This window comes from Styela clava, chromosome 10 (genome assembly GCF_964204865.1).
Source record: "Styela clava chromosome 10, kaStyClav1.hap1.2, whole genome shotgun sequence".
Classification (NCBI taxonomy): Eukaryota; Metazoa; Chordata; class Ascidiacea; order Stolidobranchia; family Styelidae; genus Styela; species Styela clava.
The window spans coordinates 22,276,268-22,297,346 of record NC_135259.1 but is presented as its reverse complement, the minus strand read 5'-3'; the positions used below and the strand labels follow the sequence as shown (position 1 = coordinate 22,297,346).

General features: G+C 38.5%; 2 protein-coding genes across 2 annotated transcripts; both read left to right on the top strand.

The window, feature by feature from the left end:
• Nucleotides 1-657: 657 nt before the first annotated feature.
• On the top strand, nt 658-8,474 carry LOC120337411 (peroxiredoxin-2-like). Its single transcript, XM_039405174.2, has 6 exons — nt 658-831; nt 2,927-3,044; nt 3,613-3,729; nt 4,328-4,450; nt 5,265-5,430; nt 6,080-8,474. Exons 1-6 carry the CDS (start codon nt 708-710, stop codon nt 6,131-6,133), a joined length of 702 nt encoding a protein of 233 aa, XP_039261108.1. The 5' UTR covers nt 658-707; the 3' UTR covers nt 6,134-8,474.
• Nucleotides 8,475-10,400: 1,926 nt separating this feature from the next.
• Nucleotides 10,401-18,976, top strand: LOC144428258 (uncharacterized). Its single transcript, XM_078117230.1, has 7 exons — nt 10,401-10,482; nt 11,283-11,372; nt 12,105-12,185; nt 14,057-14,115; nt 15,120-15,260; nt 16,367-16,474; nt 17,644-18,976. The coding sequence occupies exons 2-7, from the start codon at nt 11,314-11,316 to the stop codon at nt 18,453-18,455; spliced, it is 1,260 nt and encodes a 419-aa protein (XP_077973356.1). The 5' UTR covers nt 10,401-10,482; nt 11,283-11,313; the 3' UTR covers nt 18,456-18,976.
• The last annotated feature ends 2,103 nt before the right edge of the window (nt 18,977-21,079 follow it).

Here is a 21,079-nt window from a genome sequence, read left to right as displayed (position 1 = left end):
AAAAGTTTATGGAAGCATGTGCTTTTCTGTTAAGAAATACCTGCAGAGGGAGCATAAATTCATTCATAAAAATTAATTATGTCAGAGTTGGTCTTCCATGAGTATCACAGCACTTGCGATATTTTATCCTTTTATTCAGTAAATCTGGTTAAACGTTTGCCATATCAGACATAGAAGGCTATTTGATTGAGTCTGCATGGTTTTTCCGTTCTTGCAGTGAAATTCTCCAACTTGCAGCAAATTAAAGTATGATTATCAAGAATAGGTTATCATGGTTTTTGCTCATTCATGTCTTATTGCAAGCCTAAATCCCAATCAGAGAGTTTCCTTTCTTGTTTTTGTCACAAAGTGAGATAACCCTTTTTAATCTCAAATGAATTCTCATCCTACATGTCAGGGGTGTGCAACCTGCGGCCAATAGGCCAAATTCATTATCTATGCCAGTGACGTAACAATGGCGTAACTGCTTAGCGTTTGTGCGAAGCAAACAACATATGTCAAAAGATCGATAACTAAATATTTGTGCCTGCAACTACTAGAAATAAAGCTGTAAGCCCGCGGTTTCACCCAGTTTTTATATCCATTCCTCCTGTATGAAAGATTGCCCACCCATGCTCTATGTTGTCATTTTTCCTTGTTATTTCATCACTTTCTCAGGTCATTTATGCAATCATAATCGTATCTGATTACCACACTGTGACATCACAATGAAGCTGAGAATTATACTCTTATCTCTTGTTATCTTCGTCTGCAATGCTGAGGAGGAGAAATACCCTGGTGTTTTTTGGCCATCTTACCAAAGTCATTTGCTGCAGTCTACGAAAGCTCAGAGTGAGTTTATTTAATTTTTGACTATTTCAAGGATAACATCCAGTCAAGCGTGACGGGTGAGAATATTCTAACCGCAACAGGGTAATGTTAATACTGTCATTTCTGCTTGAAAAACAATTCGAGTGCAGCCATAATCCAGAGCGTTTGGGTCACAACAATAGCTACGCCCGTAGTATGTAAACCAAGATGAACACCGGAATGTAGTATGTGCACCAGGTTAGGGTTAGGCCATAATTTAATTTCAATTTCAGTTCTATTAAGAATTCGAGGACTAGCCAAGTGACTCCTGTAGTATTCGCACCTGAAATTATGGCCCGACCCTAACCTGGTTCACATACTACGGGAGTACCCAACATGCCTAGACTCTCCTGTAGACAAAATGAAATTATTTTTTCTTTGACTGAATAAAACAAATATAGTCAAATACCCTCAAACTTTGCCAGATGAGAGCTGATATGAGTTTTAGTCATATAAAGCAGGCAACTTATTATGCCCTATCGAGTCAGGTTTTGCATTAGTTAGCAATAGGCTTGGAGAGTGGTGGGCGGAAGCCATGATCTTCCATGGCCATCACCCTACGTGCATAATATTAAATTAAAATTCTTTTGTTTTTAGACTTTTCAGGTAGATTGATGGCAGCAGAGAGCGGATGAGTGTTTAGTTGGTGCTAGCAGCGTCGAGTTTTGTTAGTGTAGAAATTCTGTAATCATAGTAAAGGGTTGAAGGAGATCTTTAATAATTACTTGGGGAAGTGGAAAGCTGATAACAATGCCTGATCATAAGAGTATTTCAATGGTCGCTCATCTGGTAAAAAAGACAAAATTACAAAGTAGATATTTACTAGATTTTCAAATAAATAAAATATGAATACCGATGTCCATTTACTTATTTATAAATATCAAATTTTTATTTTAAAAAAACTGCTAAATATAGATATCTCTAAAATGACCAGTCATTTAAAACGTGTAGGAGAAATTTATTGAAAAAAAAATTCACGCTATAGATTAGGTCAGCGGTTCCCAAACTTTTCGTTTGTGCGGCGCCATTTTACCGAAGAAAAAACTCACGGCGCACTTACACAACAAAAATATGCTGCTTTCAAACGAAACTCAATTTTGTGATCGTTAATGTGTACTTTGTGCCTTTTAATGTTTGTACACATGTGGTTCTATGCAATATCATTTGAAATTCTAAAAAAATCACTCGATCCAGCAGATAAATGGACTGCAGATCCTGAAATTCCAGCAAATAGTGGTTACTTATATTGTTACGTAACAATAGAGGCAGACAAAAAGTAAATGACATAGAAAGGTGACATGAATTATTGATTCATATACACAGTATTTGGAAGAAGAAACAATTAAAGATTGAAAATAAATACAATTTGTAGATTATTCAATCATATTCAGTTATGTTTATCACAATTATGTTAATTTTCGCGGCGCACCTAGCAACTCGTCACAGCGCACTTTTTGGGAACTGCTGGATTAGGTCTTATTTTAAGCAGAAGGAATCGAATACTCGTTAAAATCCAGGCAAGGTCTTATTTTTAGGGAAACATGGTCCCAGTATTTCAACAGGTTGCCCATACCAACCAGATAACTGACTGAGAAAGTTCTCCATGATTGGATCATATTAACAGCTTCCCGCTTCCCGGGAGAAATAGAAAAATTGTATTTATAATTATCTGAGGTGGCCGTATGCAAATAGTTTGCCCTGCATTACCTTTACATATGGATTTTGTTTGTCGCAAAAAAAACTTCTGTTTGTGGATGATTGCACCCAAAAAAAGTAATCTAGGAGGCTTTGTACAAAAGTTGTGTTTTCTCCAGAATATGGTACAAATGACCTGGAGACTGTTTTTCACTTTCTATTTGATATGAAATTAAGGGGTTAAAAGTGGTGGAGAATAATTGTTCGCTGTTAAATTACTAGATTCTTAACTTTCACTGAGTAATCATTGATTGGTTACAGTCCCCTCTATCTGATATGATGCCATTAACTCAACGGGCTTTTATTAAAGAAGACATTTTTCTTCTCCCCGGTGAAGTCATAACTCGACAGACCCATAATTAAATTTTGTTTTATTTTTCAGTCTCAAAACCTGCTCCAGACTGGGAGGGAACAGCGATAGTTGACGGGGAAATCAAAAAAATAAAATCAAGCGACTATCTGGGAAAGTACCTGGTGTTTTTCTTCTACCCCCTGGATTTGTAAGTTTTTATTTCAACTTATATTTCAATTATTTTATTTTGAATAAGATTAATATATCTGATGGTGTTTGAAAAACATTTATAGACGTAAATATGCTATATTGCCAGAGTAACACCGGACTCTCCTTTCAAAGAAAACAAATTAGACGCCTATCTGCCTGGTCTGGCAAAAAAATGGTTGACTATGGCTCCAGACTCTACTATGACGTATGCACCTTCTCTAATCATTGTTTGTTGAGAATACTTGGTCAAAGTTGGCCTAATACTGTTTTAGTTTGACTCCGATTATCGTTATTTAATTTTGAAATAATTCATTTCTAGTCCAAATATTCTGTAGAATTACATGGTACACCTGACTCTCTGAACTACGAAAAATAAATTGGGCTCGACTTTTCTCTGGACTGACAACGATTTGGACTCAGACTCGAACTATGACAACCACTCTGACATACTCCCCCAATGATTGACTCTCTACTGTCAATTGTGGATTGAGTGGAGATCTCAACTGTTACCTCTATTTGGTACCTCGCATATTTCCATTTTTAAGACCTTCCTTTTCATATTTTAGTACCTTCGTATGTCCGACTGAAATCATCGCATTCTCCGACCGAGCGGAAGAATTCAAGAAAATCAATACTGAAGTCGTTGGCTGCTCAGTGGATTCACATTTCACTCATCTTGCATGGTATATAATAATAGTTTCTTCCAAAGCAGCTCATCTCCCTCTCCCCCTGATAATTCAACTGAATCTTTGTTTCTACTGTTATGCGCAGCAGTGCTATAATGTTTTTCCTATAGGAACTGTTTTCACTCCAAACAAGGTTTCGTGCAAACAGGCTCAGACATCCTATCTTTCAGGGGTTGCTACTATCCTTATTAATAAGAGATAGATTCGAAAGGCACGTACAAAGTTGCTGTATAAAGACTCGTTATGAGCAAAAATGGGCGCTCCAGAAGTGTGTGTTCTAATATGGAGGTAACTAATTTTGTTCGCCTATTTCAAATCAAGTTGTGTAAAGGAACTGTGACTCATGGGCTGGTATATTCACTTGGCTAACACAGACAGTCCCCGAACTCGTAATAGAAATAAAATAAGGAAAATCGGACTAAAATTATGACCTAACCCTAACCTGGTACACACACAACGGGGGTAGCCAAAAATGTTTAAACTCTAAATAGGAAATACTCAATATGCAGCAACTCCTTGCATATCAGTGGCCACTTGTCTTGTGCAGACTGAAACCCCTGATAATATTTCATAATTCAAATTCATTTCCTTTCAGGATAAACACAGCACGTAGGGAGGGAGGTCTCGGCAAGATCAATTTCCCTCTTCTCTCTGACCTGACTCACAAGATATCGAGGGATTATGGCGTTCTGCTGGAGGATCTCGGTCACACATTGAGGTGGGTGTTATGGGATGGAATTTTTTATAATTTGAACCAAGAAAAAGGCCTTCGCACCTTCATTTAACATAGGCTATCTAGTAGTCCCAAGCACAAAAAGTTGGTTATTGTTACATGCATTGTTTGTAAAATCATAGGCATAGATGATAAATTGTGCTATTATCATTATACTCAGGTATAGGCTTTGGGACGCAAAGGGATTTGAATTACTCACACATACCAAATTAAATCAAAAACTTGTTTTTTCGCCGCACATTGTTCAAAAATTGGCACTTCTATGCAGGCTGTGCGATTTTTTCTTGAGGGCCACATTCAGGCCGCAGGTTGCACACACCTGGTCTAACCACCAGGTCATGACCCCAATTTACTATTTCTTAGTTCCTGATACCTTGAGAATAATTCAATGTTATGTCTGTCTGGCTGGCCTTGCTCAGATGAGACATTGCAGACACAAATTGGTCTTGGAGCGCAGTAAATCTTTCAAATCACCTAGAATATTCAGTGCTCCAGAAGTGTGTGTACCAATATGGTATGGAGGTGACTAATTTTGTTTGCCTATTTTACATCAAGTTGTTTAGTGGGACTGAAACCTATGGGTAGGGGGTATATTCATTTGGCTAACTGTCCCCGAACTAGTAATTGAAGGAAAATCAGAATAAAATTATAGCCTAACCCTAACCTGGTACACATACTACGTTCCAGTGTTCGCCATCTTGGTTCACATACTACGGGAGTACCGAATATTTATCTTTAAACTTGCTCCTATGCATTGTACGAAAACGTCCTCCGTCTGACTAAAGTTTTCTTTACATAGAGGTCTTTTCATCATTGACACACAAGGAACCTTGAGACAGATCACAATGAATGACCTTCCTGTCGGTCGCTCAGTCGATGAAACTCTTCGTCTTGTGCAAGCGTTCCAGTACACGGACCAACATGGAGAGGAATGCCCTGCCGGATGGAAGCCTGGTGCTGATACTGTAAGTATTGGGGAATGTGAGAAGTGATATGCTCGAGAAATTAACTATCTCGATTAGGCGATGTTAGATTAATGATTCTTACAGTACTCACCGTCAAGAACAGTCGATTCCAAATTCTAAAATTTCAACTTTTTAAAATTAGTTATTTGAACCTTGGGTGACACTGCTCGATAACCCGCATTGGTTCCTCGCGACTTCCCTTCCCGCAATAAAACTGTAATTTTCATTTTTTTTGTATTCAATTGTTTTTTTTTATTTACTAAATTTGAATTGTCTTGCTATTGATTACTCTGAGTAGGGTTTTGAATCTTATGGAGAGTAATTACATGCAGGACTGCTTGTCGGTTACGGCTTCCTCTACCATCAAGTCCGTGCATCTGAAACAAATAACTGGCAAACTAACCCCATACGCACTATGGTCATCAGACGAGATGCTGTGTTTTGCCATATGATATGAAGTCGTTTTATCAACTTTCCTTTCCACAAGTTCTGAAACAAATAACTGGCTAATTAATCCCATACCCGACAAGTGTTTCGCCATGATTAATTCCTATAATTGAGTCTTCATACTAAATCCACAATGTTTCTAATTTTTGAATGTTCTTAAATGCTCTGGCATTCTGAATTCAGCTGATTTCCTTCCTTTCAGATAATACCTGACCCGAAAGAAAAGATGAAATATTTTGAAAAGAAAGAGCTGTAAAGAAATGAATGGACTGATCAATCTTACGCTTTTGTTCGCTAAATAGTTTTGGGTGTTTTTGTTTTGCTGTGTTTTGAAAACACTGGGTCACTGAGGTAGTGGGTGTGGGAGTCTAATGAGTTCCGCACCACCCCCACACAAAGAATATTCCCAGACTATCTAATTTTAAATATTTGCTTTGCAAGAAATTAGACACAGAATTACCCGGAAATTCACATATGCATAGTTTTGGTTATCAGTTTAGGTAACGCTAGATTTTAGACTTTTTTTTCACTTGATCAAATTTTTCGTTCATAGTGATTTGAAACTCTTGCTACAGACTAACATAGTTCAGTTACATCAGACAAATTTCATGCCAAGTTTATACAAATCTCTATAAAAAACCCTCAACAGCCTAATGGAGATGGTAATTTCGTTTTATACCAAGCCCAACCTTTCCTTACATTGTGAGAGACCAAATTATTTTACTGACTACATATTCTGACCCACTGTCCCATTTTATCCAAGTTTTCATGAAGGTTGAGAGCGTCACACTCTGGGAAATTAAATTCCATAACGCTTACATTTGATTTACATTGTTGATAGATAAAAACAAGCTACATATCTAAATTTGTGAAAGCATTCCATTTTAAACCAACCATTCCTAGACAGTATATATAAGACCAGGGCCTTCCAACCAAGTCTGGGTATAAATTACTAAATTAAAGCATTATAATTTTAAATTTGGTTTGAAGACTGGGCGTTTATTTTATACTCTCAAGGTTCGTTAATTGAAGTTGCTTCAATTGTGATTTTAGTTAAAAGGTAAAGACAATTTCTATCACAGAATCCTACTTTTCAGCCTTTACCCTTATCCCTACTCAGACTTTCAATTCGTTTCACACAAAGGCCCCAATTGCTAAAGTCGGCCCTGTATCAGCCCAACATATCATTCATCCTGCATTCCGCGGCCCACTGTTCCATTTAATTGAATATTTTTTTCTGAATGTGTGAACTTTTTTCTTGTTAGATAGTTTTTTAATCAGCTCGTTTTCAAATTTATTGGACTTAGTTACTATGTGTTACTAGATTGGTGAATTAGTGTCGCCGCCTGTTTCTGAATAGTAGAATAGAGTTCGTAGAATTCTCAAATCTTTCCGCTTCCTATTCCTGAGAAAGGCTCTGAACAAGAAGTCACTGATTGCTAGATAGAATGTTGGTTTTGAGCTCATATTGCTCGTGAAATATATAAGTCGAGTCTATCCAAACGTTTCCCGAACTGGGGTCTGCCTTCCTCCTGGAGGTCTGTGATGACTGCACAGAGGTTCGCAACAACTCCGCTGAAACATATACAGAGAGATCATGATCTTATCTAATTGCCTTTGGCAAGTATTTACTGTTATAGCATGTATTGATTCAGACTTTCATGAGTTTTATGTCACTGAAGGAAACATGATCCTCGTTAGTTAGTTCCAGAAATTGATACGACATAGGATGGGGGCCCGTCAAGAATAAGATTAATTAACAGGGGTTCGTGTCCAAAAAGTTTGGGAAACTCTGGTATATCCTATCGTGTTCAACATTGCAACCACTTGCCATAATTCTTTGTTATATTGCAAGTTTTGCTCTGAGCCTGTGATGCCAATACACCAACAACTGCTCGGATGGGGCTTGCATAATTTTATTTCTGCCCAAGACGAAGTGTCTGAATGATGCTCCCCATACCAATTATTCTCATTTTCACATCATTTTTTCTAGTTATCCATTTCAAATGAAGTCTTGATATGAGGACACTTACTTAAATATTTGTGTGCGAGTACTATCCAATGGTTTGCAGCTTTTCCATTTGTTTATTGGTATTTAGATATAGCGTTCAGGACTTTGAAGAGAAAACTTCAAAGATTTTTTTCGTTTTCCTATATCTGTATATATGTAGGTTTTGGTATTCTTTAAATTAAAGGGACTGTAAAGTTGAGTTTTACATCCTTAGATCAAAAAGTAGTACTCTAGATTTTATAGAATGGAATCAATAGAAAGAATAATTAAAATCTTCATATTACGACAGATATCAAAGACTTGCCTAACCCTGGTTTGTTTGTTCAGACTACTACAGGGTAACCCGCCCTCCCCCCAAAAAAAATTTTTTTTTTTCAAAATGACTTCATGATTTCATACTGAAACTTTTGGGTGCCATCATACATAATCAGAAGTTCAAATGTTGCATAAACTAATCAATAAATTTATGGATTCTGCTTTGTCTCCGGAGTTATCTATGGCCAATCGTTTAATATTTGCTTTCATTGTGAAGATGTGTTTTCAATATTATTCCAGAAAATTCAAAGAATAAGTTTTTGTTGCTTTATACCTGTGTGATATCGGAGATTAATTGACATTGTGTCCCTGAGAGAGGAAATTTGATAAGGCCGTTTAATAATATGGGGAACTGCAGCCTCTCCGTTCGGTTATCAGTCTGATACTGGATTAGTAGGCCTCGTGCTCCAGAAGTATGCGCACCAAGATGTCGCGCAACCTGAATCCTAACCGATACACACACATACTATGTTCAGGTTGTGCGCATACTTCTGGAGGTGCGTAAGCTGCTTATATGCATGGACTTGGTGGTGAACACAGGATTTACATATTTATCCTCGGGGAGAGGAAAACCGATAGGACGGCTTAACCGTATGTAGAACCACAGCCTTTCGTCGGTTACCATTCCATGTCTGGTATGGAATTAGTTAGCCAGGTGTTCGTTTTCGGAAGCATGGACTTGATGGTGGAGGAAGCCGTGAACTATCAGCAGTTACGTGAACCACCCTACGAAGACGAGGAGTCCAGCAATCCTCTTTTACATAACTATTCCCGCATGGGATGCGAACCCACGCAGAGTAATCAGGGGTGCGGGGGCGAGCGTATTCTTAACGCTTAGCTCGATGAGACACACCGATGCGCATAGCTGTGACTTAGTTCTGCCAAGTTGAAAACGCGTGACTTTCGTGTCCGTAGGTCATGTTTTATCAAGGGGTCAGGAAAGCAGAACAAACACAATAAACCCATGAGTAACTAAGAGCTTGGGTTCCGAGATAATAGACCCGATGCCTTTGCGCTTTTGCTGACATAGGCAAATTACTGCTCGCTGGTGAAATCCGGCTTGTTGGGTACTACAATCTGGCCCGCCTGATGAACCAAACTTAAACCAAATTTTGATGTTTTAGCTAGAAAATAGCTCAAGGAAATTATTGAGATTGAGGTTAAATCTAGTTTTGGCACTAGGCCCATTGTTTTCCACTTAATTTTGTAATACTGTAAAAATTGTTCATAAAATGTAACTTACGTCACACTTACATGGCCCGCCAGTCTAGGTGGTCAAAATTATCGCCCCACGTCCAAAAACCTGCGCTAGTGGATAGGATAACTATTCTTAGGAATTCAAGAGTCTTGGCGCACGCTAACACAAATGTGTTGCTACATTTTTGCAAGACCAATAACTCATCCTTCTATGATTATGTGTATGAAGCCATGACCGAATCATCATTAACCCGTCTCTCTAAAATAGTCGCCGGAGCGGTAGTGCTGGGTCTTTAGATCCGTGTTACGTGTAGTTCGGGTTAAGGATTTTCTGACCTCCCGAGCGCACACCAATGGAATAATATGAGATTTACGTAATTCTCCAGCTATAGTTTGTTTTAGGGTTGATTTGACGTATTCGAATTTTCAGCGAAAGCTGCATTTGATTACCAAAACGAGGATTGTTTTCATTTTATTGGGGGGCAAATTATCCCGGGTCAACCATAACTGTTCATCTAAGTCTCATTGGTGATTAGTTGATCTCGTATCCGAGTTATCCAATGGCATGACATCAGTCACTTAGCGTCTTTATTAAATGGATCCGATTGAGTTAATGACTGGCCTTGCCGAACTTTGCTTATCCATCCATTTCCCTGTCTTATACGATAAGCTACAGTTCAATGCACTAATGCAGCAAATATTATCAATCACTCATTTCTGTATATCAACGCAGATGAGGGCCCGGTGTGAGAAATCCAGAACTAGATGGCAAGAGAAAGTCATATCAGCACCCAAATTGTACATGTAATCTCACCATGGGTAGTATATTATAGTATCGAGCATAGCGGTATTATCGACTTTACTTTCCTATGCGATAAATATCATATAGTGAACGTTCGACGAATATCAGTACCTATACTTGCAACAATTATTGAATGACGTTTCTGTTGGCTTCCTGTCATGATACGTCATCAACTTCCGCGTTGTTGTCTGCTTGGCCCATTCTCTTGTTGGAAATATTTTGGAATTTCTGGCAAACACTACAGCTAGTTGTCTGCAGCTTCTAAGCGAAAATACTTCAGGTAAAGAGTCTAAAGATATAGGGTAGGATTTTCATAGTTATTCCGGGAGAAAGGTAAGCCTACAAGAAAGGTTAATAAGACCAGCTTTTATCCGGTTTAAATGCCTGATATGAAATTAGTTGGCCAGTTATTTGTTTTAGACGCATGATGGCGGATAAAGCTCATCATAATAATCGATGACCAACCAGGGGTCACGTTAATCACTCTACGGAGGCGAGGAACCCAGCAATCCTCTCGCATATAACCATTTCCATACTATGGTTTTGTTCAGAGAGAGATATGGGAATCGGCGAATTACGTATTTACCACCAAATTGAATTATAGAAATGAATATTATCCTTTGCAAATTGTGAACCACGCGCTATAAAAGTAGCTTGAGGCAGATTTTGCGTCATATTTCGACCCTATAGAGCAGTCATTTCCGACCTATCTCCTCTATAATGAATTTGGGAACGCCAAATTAAGAAATATAGAAATAAATTAGCAAATTGAGTTGGAGCCTAACAAATTTAATTCACGAACAAAGGTTTTTAAACTCAGAACCGGTTTAAAATCAGGCGACGTTCTATAATGCACCTTTCCTACGAGGGTGCGTGTTATATCCCGTGTCCTTTTGGACGATCGAACCGACTATGGTAAAGATGTGTTATCTGACTAAACAGTTGTTGTCGATACCTGGACGCCGACTCGAACCAGCGGATATCTTTGTACTACATTCCGGTGTCCGCCATCTTGGTTCACATACTTCAGAAGTTATTTTAGCATAACTTCCTAGTCTCATCAACAACTGCTTGTTTCAGATTCCAGCTGTTTCCGGGGTCAAATGTCAACATGGCGGAAGGAAGAGACCTTACCAAAATACAAGAAGTAGTTGGCGGGGAACCACAAAGGTGAGATTTTCATATTTATCAGGGGAGGGGAATCCGATAAGAAGGTGTGAACCACAAAAGTGGTTGGTCTTTATGTGTGAAATATTTCTATTTTGACGCCTATAAACGCTTTTGTTTTATTGGCTTTCATCTTTCAGGGTGTATTGCTCACGAAAGACCCGCCTGAATACACAGCTCATGCTAAAGCTGGAACTCAATGTGAAGGCAAAACCCTTACAAAGTTACACTCTCGGTGACCGCTCGTGTCGCGGTAAGATACTCCTGAAGTATGCGCAACAAGATGTCGCATAACCTGAACTCTAACCTGGTACACAATCTGAGTTCGGGTTGTGAGCCACCTTGGTGCGCATACTTCAGGAGGTCCCGCGGTAAAATTCTTTTATCGGCTTTCTTTTCTTACGTGGTATTACATCTTTTCCATAGTATTGCTCGCGGAATACGCAAATTCACCAAAATGCATATCTAGTCGGTACTCTCGTAGTGTGTGTACTGGTTAGGGTTAGGCCATAATTTTATTCTAATTTTTCTTACTTGAGTTCTATTGCGAGTTCGAGGACCGTCTGTGTCAGCCAAGTGAATATACCCCCTGCCCATAGGTTTCAGTGCCTTTTGACACAATTTGATGTAAATTGGCGAACAAAATTAGTTTCCTCCATATTGGTGCACACACTTATGGAGCGCCATCTAGTGTACTTTTACCACATTTGTAAATCTCGTTTTTCCATCTCTCAGATTCATCACAGATTACGAGTTTCACGAAGCAATTACATCAAAGAATAAATCACCCAAGCCTTCGAGAATTCGCAAACTTAGGTACGGCTTTTGTGATTACAGTCCATGGGTGTGGACTCCGGTTTACAAAAAAAAATGACTCCAACTCTTCGATAATATTAAATTATGAGAACAAAGCATGCACGCATCCTTTAATACAGGGCTTCCCAAACTTTTGAGCTCGCGGCCCCTTTCAATATATCAAAAATTTTCGCGGCCCCTGTTCACGTTAATAATGCTTAACATTACGAATTATGTATTTTTGATATTTTATTGACTCAGCTAATTCTTAACATTTAGTAGGCCCACTCAATAACAAAACAAACTCACATTTACTAAGATTAGCGTCACTCAATTAGTCAGTGTGATGGGTGCGAATGCTTTTTGCTGAATAGCCGTCCAGCCGTGGCTCAATGTTTGTTAATGCAAGCCCCAAATGATAATGAATTATGATGTCTAGCCACCGACGGCATGATCTCTAACCGGCATTCTTACTCACTTCTAAATGATCAAATTTAGCATAAGGCAGCGGTTCGTGCGGAGCCAAATTAAGCTGCATTTAAATAAAACATAATTTTGTCATCGTTAATGTGTATTTTATGCCTTTTAGAGTTTATAAACCAGTAGGTCTAAAGAATAAAGGTGAAAGGTTAACTTATCCCCCTTATCTCTTATTTTAAAGTAACTCGGTTCAGCAAATTAATAAACTGCAGCCTACGAAATAGACAAGAATAGGCGCATTTTTTTTTTGACCTGGAATAGCAAGAAATCTTTTCTACTCTTTTTTAATGGTTAATATCTATGTTTAGCAGTTAATTTAACGTATAAATAATAAAAACGTGTTATTTATAAGTAAATGGAAATAGATTTTCATATTTTTGTATATTTAAGAATTACTTCTCTCTTGTAATTTTTGTTTTTGGAAAATGCAAATAGAAGACATTCCCATAAAATGAGCCCTAGCGGTATTTTTCGAATGCAAATTGAAGCACGGGATGATGATGTATTCACTCGAAATCGTGAGATGTTTGTTTTACACTAGTTTTAATAAATGTATTTCCAATCCAGAGTCTGAAAAGTAAAATAGATTTAATAAAATTGGGGTTCTCTTTGCGACCCCAAAAATTAGTTTCGCGGCCCCTAGTTTTGGAAGCCCTGCTTTAATAGATAGTTAAGAACGATTAGTAAAATTAATCTTTCTTGAGTTTTTTTGTTTTTTATATTCTGACTATTTTATCATTGGGGAAATCAAAATTTCGACTCCTAACTTTGGATAAATACAACTCCGGATCTGATAAATATTGTCAGATTACGACTCCAAACTCGGCAGTGGGCCTGCTTGGAACCGACTAAGTTTGAGTTTGCGGTTCTGGATGTGAGTCATTTATCGACTGGTTTAGTGCGGCGATGGGCAAAGTTTTTCGCAAAGGGCCGCATTGAGAACAATGAAAAAATACTCAAACTTTTTTTAACCGCGCCCCAGAAGAATATATCAAGTCTCGTGCCCCATCTCAAAAATAACTAGCTAACAATAAGCTACAAATAAGAGATAGTAAGGCGAAAGTATGTTTTATTCAAAAAACACGTTGAAAATGCATTCAAACGTTTCAAGGTATTTTCTTAAAAATGTTTTATTTCATAAGCACATGGATGTGAATATTCAAAATGGGCGGGCAATATCACATCTAACAAATATTTTCAATTAGCCTCACGTCCTATCAAATAATTGTCGACGCTTCCTTGTGGGCGCGCCCTACCGTTTGAGAACCACTCGTTTGGATGTTTTAAATAAGAAATTTTCAGAACTTTCTCCTAGTGCAGAGGGGCTGTACAACATTTTTTGAAGGGCCAACTGTGCAGTTGTTGCCAATTCCTGGTTTGACGTGATTTCAACCCGTTATTTTCCTACTCAGATCAGAATATGAAGATATCGCATTGATGAAAGAAAGTGAAAAGAAAAAGTCAACAAAAGGTTTGTTCAGGTGTAAATAATTGGGCGGAAAGAATACGGGACCCATGGTTGACACATCGTACTACACGCTTGCTATCTCATTTTTTAGTACCGTGGGTTTTCAGGTTAGAATCCAGTGGGGGTATGTGCGAGAAAATTGCAGAATTTTTCGACGTCATAGGGTGGTTCATGTAACTGCTGGAAGGTTATGGCTTTCTCTACCATCAAGTTCGTGCATCTGAAACATATAATTCTCAAACGAATCCCGTACTTGACAGGTAACGGAATAGGATGCGTAGTCAGTCATATCATTGAGCGCTCATACCGGCTTACCTGTCCCCTGAGATGAATATCAAAATCGTATCCAACGATTAAAATGTCTTATCACAGTGTTTCCGAACCTTTCGTGTTTCGTGGCATTCTTCCGGATGATTTCAGAACTCATGGCTCCCTTGTTCACTATTCAAAAACTACGAACGATGCCAGCGGTTCCAGGGCTCGGCCATCTCTCTTTAGAAAAGCCAACGGCAACGTAATTGTCGCCCCATTTCTGTTTCTTCGAAATATTAGAAAATTTAAAAATTTTTTTTAAATAAATATATTTTTCTCGATCTCGAATGTCTTGTGAAACTGTCCTGATAAATAGACAAGATCCGACTGTTATCTGCAGGTCATATGGCAACCAATTACAAAGGTTGGAATTCGCGGAGCACAGTGGTATTTATAGTGTCATTTTGATTGGTAGATTCTCACACCCATTGTGATCAAACAATTCCTACCTGTGAATCGACCTTATCAGGTAATAAAACCAGGGAGAACGGGTCATTTTCTTATAAAAGGAAAAATATGCCAACGAAATTGCATCACGTTAAATAAATTTTGCGCATATTTGCGCCTCCAATTGCGATGTGTCCGCCTTTTAAGGATCACGGGCTCCCGACTTCAAACTGCTGTAAATAATAAAATCATATCTCAAGATTATGCCGTCTTATCGGCTTTCATCAATGTTGAATGATTATTCCCAGAGTCGCGGAACGTTCAAGGATCGGGCTATGAGGACCATCATCGAGGTCAAAGATCAAATGTCACAGGGCAAAGTTCAAAATACGAAGATTTTCATAGGGAAGGAAGTGAAGATGCTGAAAACGATTACGTTTTAAATCCAGGTGTGACCTTATATGAGTCATAATTACAATAATCCGGTTCATTCCGGATAGTACCGGAAAGATCTTGTAGCAAACACAAAAAAATTTAAAAAGCGCATTTTACGACATTCACTCGAAACGATGCCTGGTAAAGCAGTCATGGATACCTAACGATATGTAGAGAGATAATAACACAGGAAAAACACGAAGTTTTCAGGTTGGCGTTGCCTTTATAATTCAATATACCCTGATTGAGGGGCTGAGTTGGGAGAATTCGATGTCTGTAAGCCCAACGTTTTAACCCAGGGGTGTGCAACCTACGGCCCGCGGGCCAAATGCGGCCCACAAAACGAGTGTTTAACTTAGTTTTATCTGGTATGTGCTAGTAATTCAATTCCCTTTTGCGTTGAAAAGCCTGAATTCAATTTATTAGCAACGCCTGTGACGTTACAATGCCTTACAACTGGCTTGTGCAAAGCGAACAAGGCCTATCATAGGATCAATAACCAAAATTTTGTCAAATGACGGTGCTGCCCGCGGTTTCACCCAGATATCTGTATCTTGCCCTCTTATTTAACGGTTGCACGGCCCTTCCTTAACCAATAAGCCACGAGTTCACGAAAACGCAGTCCTAAACATGAATATAATTTTAAATCATCAATTCAATAAATCACATCTACAATTAGTGCGGTCGTACACGTTGCAAAGGTTGAGTCAGGTCATGAAGCTAACCATTCCTATGCTCATTGCCATGACGTGTGTTTTGCAGGCAGGAGCGTCTTTTGAATCTGTGCTACAGAATCTTTGGGCCACTAACTTTCTCAACGCAGTTCGTGTAACCGCTGACTTGGATTTGTTATACGACGATTGCTGAAACCTTTCGCTGCGAACGAGGCCCTGTACAAGCAGACAACGATAAGAAATGAGCTCATATTCCTAAAGGGGGGATCTTATATCTGACATACCAAAACAGTTGAATATAACGATTTAACCGTAAGGTTTTGTGTCATTTATATAAGATGTGACATGCTGTGACCGGGTGTCGACACCACGATTTGAACCCACAATATCTTGATCTGATTCGCACCCTATCAAAGATTTACTCCTTTTCTCCATTTCTATCTCAGATGCAGAAACATCCAAAATTCCAATCTACGATGGAATCCGTGATGATATTATCCAATCTATGACGTCATTAAATCTCAATGAAACAGACCCTTCAGAGACAGCTTCAGGTAAAGTTTTCCCTCTGAGCAAGGCCTAAACAAGCTGGTGGAATAGCCCGGTATTTTCCAGCTCGAGGCTGCAACAGGCCATGTTTAGTCCGCAGACATATTTCTTACATCGAGCATTTTTACACAAAGAAACAAAAGTATTTTAAACAAAATATTTTGCATTTCGCTTCTGTCATACCATTCTAGTTGCGCAACGTGTTTTGTGCAGTGGCTGTCTACGAACAATTGCTTCAATGGAAAAGTTTATAAATGCGAAGCTACTTCGCGTGTTTCTTTCCCTGTTCAAATTAAATCGTTTTTCTCAACCACGCAATATAATTACGTAACAAGCCATTTAATGACCACGCTGAACAATAAGCAACCAAAATCGGTACGGTCGCCCAATAACAGGGCCATGCAGCTGTACTTTTTGTGCCTTTCTTGACGCCAATTCATCAATGATTTCATGAAACTTTGTTTCATCACAATCTTTACTCATTTTTTGTTTTGAACCAAGCTTGGTTATTTCTGCTCTCAATCATTTTGACAGAACTTATTTTCCTGTATTAATGCTCTTGGATTTCATCTTTTCAATTTTCAATTTCTTTCTCAGACTGGCCAAGTTTTCTTGCTTAGATTGATAGTTTTGCCCCTTGTAGGTTAAATTATCAGCAAAACATCTGAAATATCATGAAGAAGTTCTTCAATTTTCAGCGCCTCCAGTCCTATCTTTTTCTCCACAAAATAACAAGTGTATTTTTCAGTTTTCATTAGATAATTGTCGACAGTTATTCACAGCGGTTTCCTTTCTTTGCCATCTTCGAAGATCTTTATTTCTCTTTCATTAGGCATAACGACTATGTTTCTTGTTTATATTCGATCCCAGTGGTACACCCTAGTCGCACTCTGTCATTTGTACAGTTTATATTGCTTCCTAAACATGTATTACAATAATATTAAATAACTAAACAATATTGGTAATGCCTTACGCAACCACAAAACAAACTTTCCTCATCAAAAACAATAAAATTCCCCCCGGCTGGAAAACGGGACAAACTTCAAGAGATATATATTGAAACAATGTATAAGTTATCAAACAAATATTTAAGTAATTCTTACAATGGGCAAAGAAATATCACCATGAGATTAGGTATATTAGTTTGCCTTTATAGTCAATATTCAATATTCAGGGTCAGCTGTTCCCATGAACCCGGAAGACAGAAGTTGGAGTTCAGAAGATGAACTTGAAGAGATATATAACAACTTAGATCGCGGACGACCCTTCGAAGCCAGTTACCATTTAGATACTTTAAAAGGAAAAATTTGGACGTCATCGCAGATCAAAATAGATGACGTCATGAAAATGTTTGACAACCATATGAAGAATTATAAATATATTGATGGGTTGATTTTGCTCTCCTTCGCCTCCAAGTTGTACAAAAGAGATTTAAACCCCGATGATGCCATGAAAGCTATTACGCAATGTTCCTCGAGGTTCCACATGTTTGCTCACCACTATGGTCGGAAACTCCGGAAGGTTTATCGTGACTTTTTAATGCAGATCAGTTTTGAATTTTTGACCGATTTGCGCAGTGTTACCGGTGCTTCAGCTGACTTGAAGGCGATCGCTGAAGCCAATTGCCTGAACCACATCGGAGCTAATCATGATGAGTTCGGGAATTACTTGGAAGCGATCGAGGCCTATCAAGAAGGTATCCAGATACTGGAAAGCCATTTTTCATCTGACGCCGCAAAATACCAGATCTTAGGTCATTTGTACCGCAACAAGGCATCGACGTATGTATCATTGGGAAAATACTCGAAAGCTGAAAAGTTGCTCGCTACTTCTCGTGATTGCTATGGTGTAGCCGATGATTGGGAGAGCAAAGGGCAGAAAAGTGAAAGTTTTCACGGAGTTGAAAAGGATGTGCTACTTGCGCGAGAGGCGATGAAGCAAAGACTGTCTGCTTTGAGGGGAACGGGGACTACGGGGTCGGACTAGCTTTGCATAGAAATAAAAAAGGGCGTTCCCGTAGTATGTGAACCAAGATGGCGGACACCGGAACGTAGTATGTGTACCAGGTTAGGGTTAAGCCATAATTTTATTCCAATTTTTCTTATTATTATCTGGTACACATAGAATGTTCCGATGTCCGCCATCTTGGTTCACATACTACGGAAGTACCAAAAAAAGACAGGCATTCATGTAACTCTTTTATCGAACATTTTGAGAAGCGAACCTGGCGCCCATCGCATGGTTTACCAACCGGGGAGAGAGTTAATTGTTTTAGGAGGCTGTGAAGGACTGGTCTTATAGACGACTGCAATCTATGTGATCGCTTATTGAATTTGAATGTAATAAACCATAATCGTATACAGGTCCCGCGCTAACTGCAACTGTAAACTATTCTGGAATATGCTATTGTTATTATTTATATTATATGTCAGCGTGTTCATTGTATCTAAGCTAAAATTGTGAAGTAGCTCAATCGTGATTTTGTACTTATTTAAAGAGTAATAAAATAAACCATTTTTATTGCAAAATCCTAATTTGTTATTCGTATACCCACCCCGACCACGCAATTCCTTTCGCACAGAAACCGGAGTAACTTACTACTTACATTACTAAATTGCATAGTCAACAGTGCAATACATAAAAATGTGTCGCACGTGACACGAAACTTCCCATCCAGGGAGTCTTTGAAAAGCGTGACGCGGTTTTGACTCGCGTCGAGGGAATAACTTAAGTCTTCCGAACAACGTCTATTTGATATCGTTTATTCGTAATTAATTCCAGGATTGTGGATCGAATTCGGTAGAAAATGCTGAACCTGGAAGAGTCTTTCAAAACTTTTTAGCTCTTCCTCGTTGTAACTTATCAATTTTAATTGGTAAGTATGTTGATGGGTATTTGTCTTTCCGTCTGTCTGTCTGTCTGTCTGTTTGTCTGTTAGATGCACGCGATATCTCACGAAAACGAGGTTGAATCTGCTCCAAATTTTGCATGTGCATTCATCATAGCTCGGATCAGAAGCCTATTGATTTTTTATGAATTATGTCGTATAATTTAGCGAGTTAATATTTAATTAGTGATAGGACATACGGTGTCACTATGGACTAAGAGCGCTGTTTTGGGGGATCCCCTAACCTTCGATCGATACGTCTTCGGTCTCCGACCGATATTCTCGTATATATCAGTAGATGACTGTGCAAGGCCTTGTCTGCAGTGAGCGGCTTATAAAGTCAGTCTCTGGGATGTAGGCAAGTATTGGCGAGTTCAACAAACCCTCTCATTCTCTGCCAACAACTATAATTATGCGATTCTACCTCAACCTCGATTCCAACCCACCCTTGCCACCGATTATCATTTAGATTCAGCTGGTTATTTTTGAGATGCCGCGATCAATATAACCAGTGTTTTTTAACCTTTTTTACCGTAGTATACTTTTTACAATTTTTCGAGAACTTCGTATACCTTACTAATACCAATGTTTATTTCAAGCCTAAATGAACATTAAATGTTAGGCACATATTGAAAAAAACTAAAATCTAGGTGGCGGGGCGAGTCAATATAAATGCTTCTTTTAGTTTTTACTCACAGATGCAATTAATTTAACACAATGTGTAAAAAATGTAAAGACAATGTTAATTTAGTTTCAGTGGCTTCTTTGTTCTTGTATAGTTTCGGCAATTCGTTCATAACAGGGTTTTAGTTCCTTTTCAATTGCTCCCCGCATTAGTGAATCAATATCAAGTATTGAGTTTCGACTTGATTTCAACAAGACTGGAAGCCCCTTCTTCACAGAAATAAGTCGTAGGCATCTGTATCAGGAGAGCAACGGCCTTTTTTGCCAGATTTATCTAATTCAAGTGGAACATTTCGACAAGTAGTACATGGCATTTTTGAGACACCCTGTTTCAAGTGTAACAGTACTTCAAATGTGTTCAGAGCTGCAGCCGCACACCTCTCATTAGATTAAAAATTATAGAGTTTAGATTGTTTTTTGCTATTTATTTTATTCCTTAGGCCTACATGTTTACAAACTTTAAAAAGTATAAAATACACATTACCGATCACAAAATTGAGTTTTATTCAAGGCAGCATTTGTGTGAGTGCACCATGAGTGTTTTCCTGATAATTTGGCGCAGCACGAAGGACTCGACGACACTCGCTTGAAAAACGAAACCGTCGAACATTTAATGGCACTCCCGAAGTATGTGAACCAAGATGGCGGACACTAGAGCGTAGTATGTGTGTAGGTTAGGGTTAGGCTATAATTTCAGGTACAAATTCCCGAACTCGTAATATACCTAAAATAAAGAATATTGGAATAAAATCATAGTCTAATACTAACCTGGTACACATACTACGTTCCGGTGTCCGCCATCTTGGTTCACATATTTCGGGAGTGCCTCATTTAATGATATAATGTCCCCGCTATGACGTTCCGATATCATTTTTGATAAATCATTGCAACGAACTGAATATATTTACGTAATTATTATCAATTCGCTAACGAACCCCAGAATTTTTTTTTGTTATAGAATAAAAGCTCATAACGGGAAGAAGCATTTGAACATTCAACGCGTAATATCATAGTCCTGATGCACAAAAATACGCCAGTT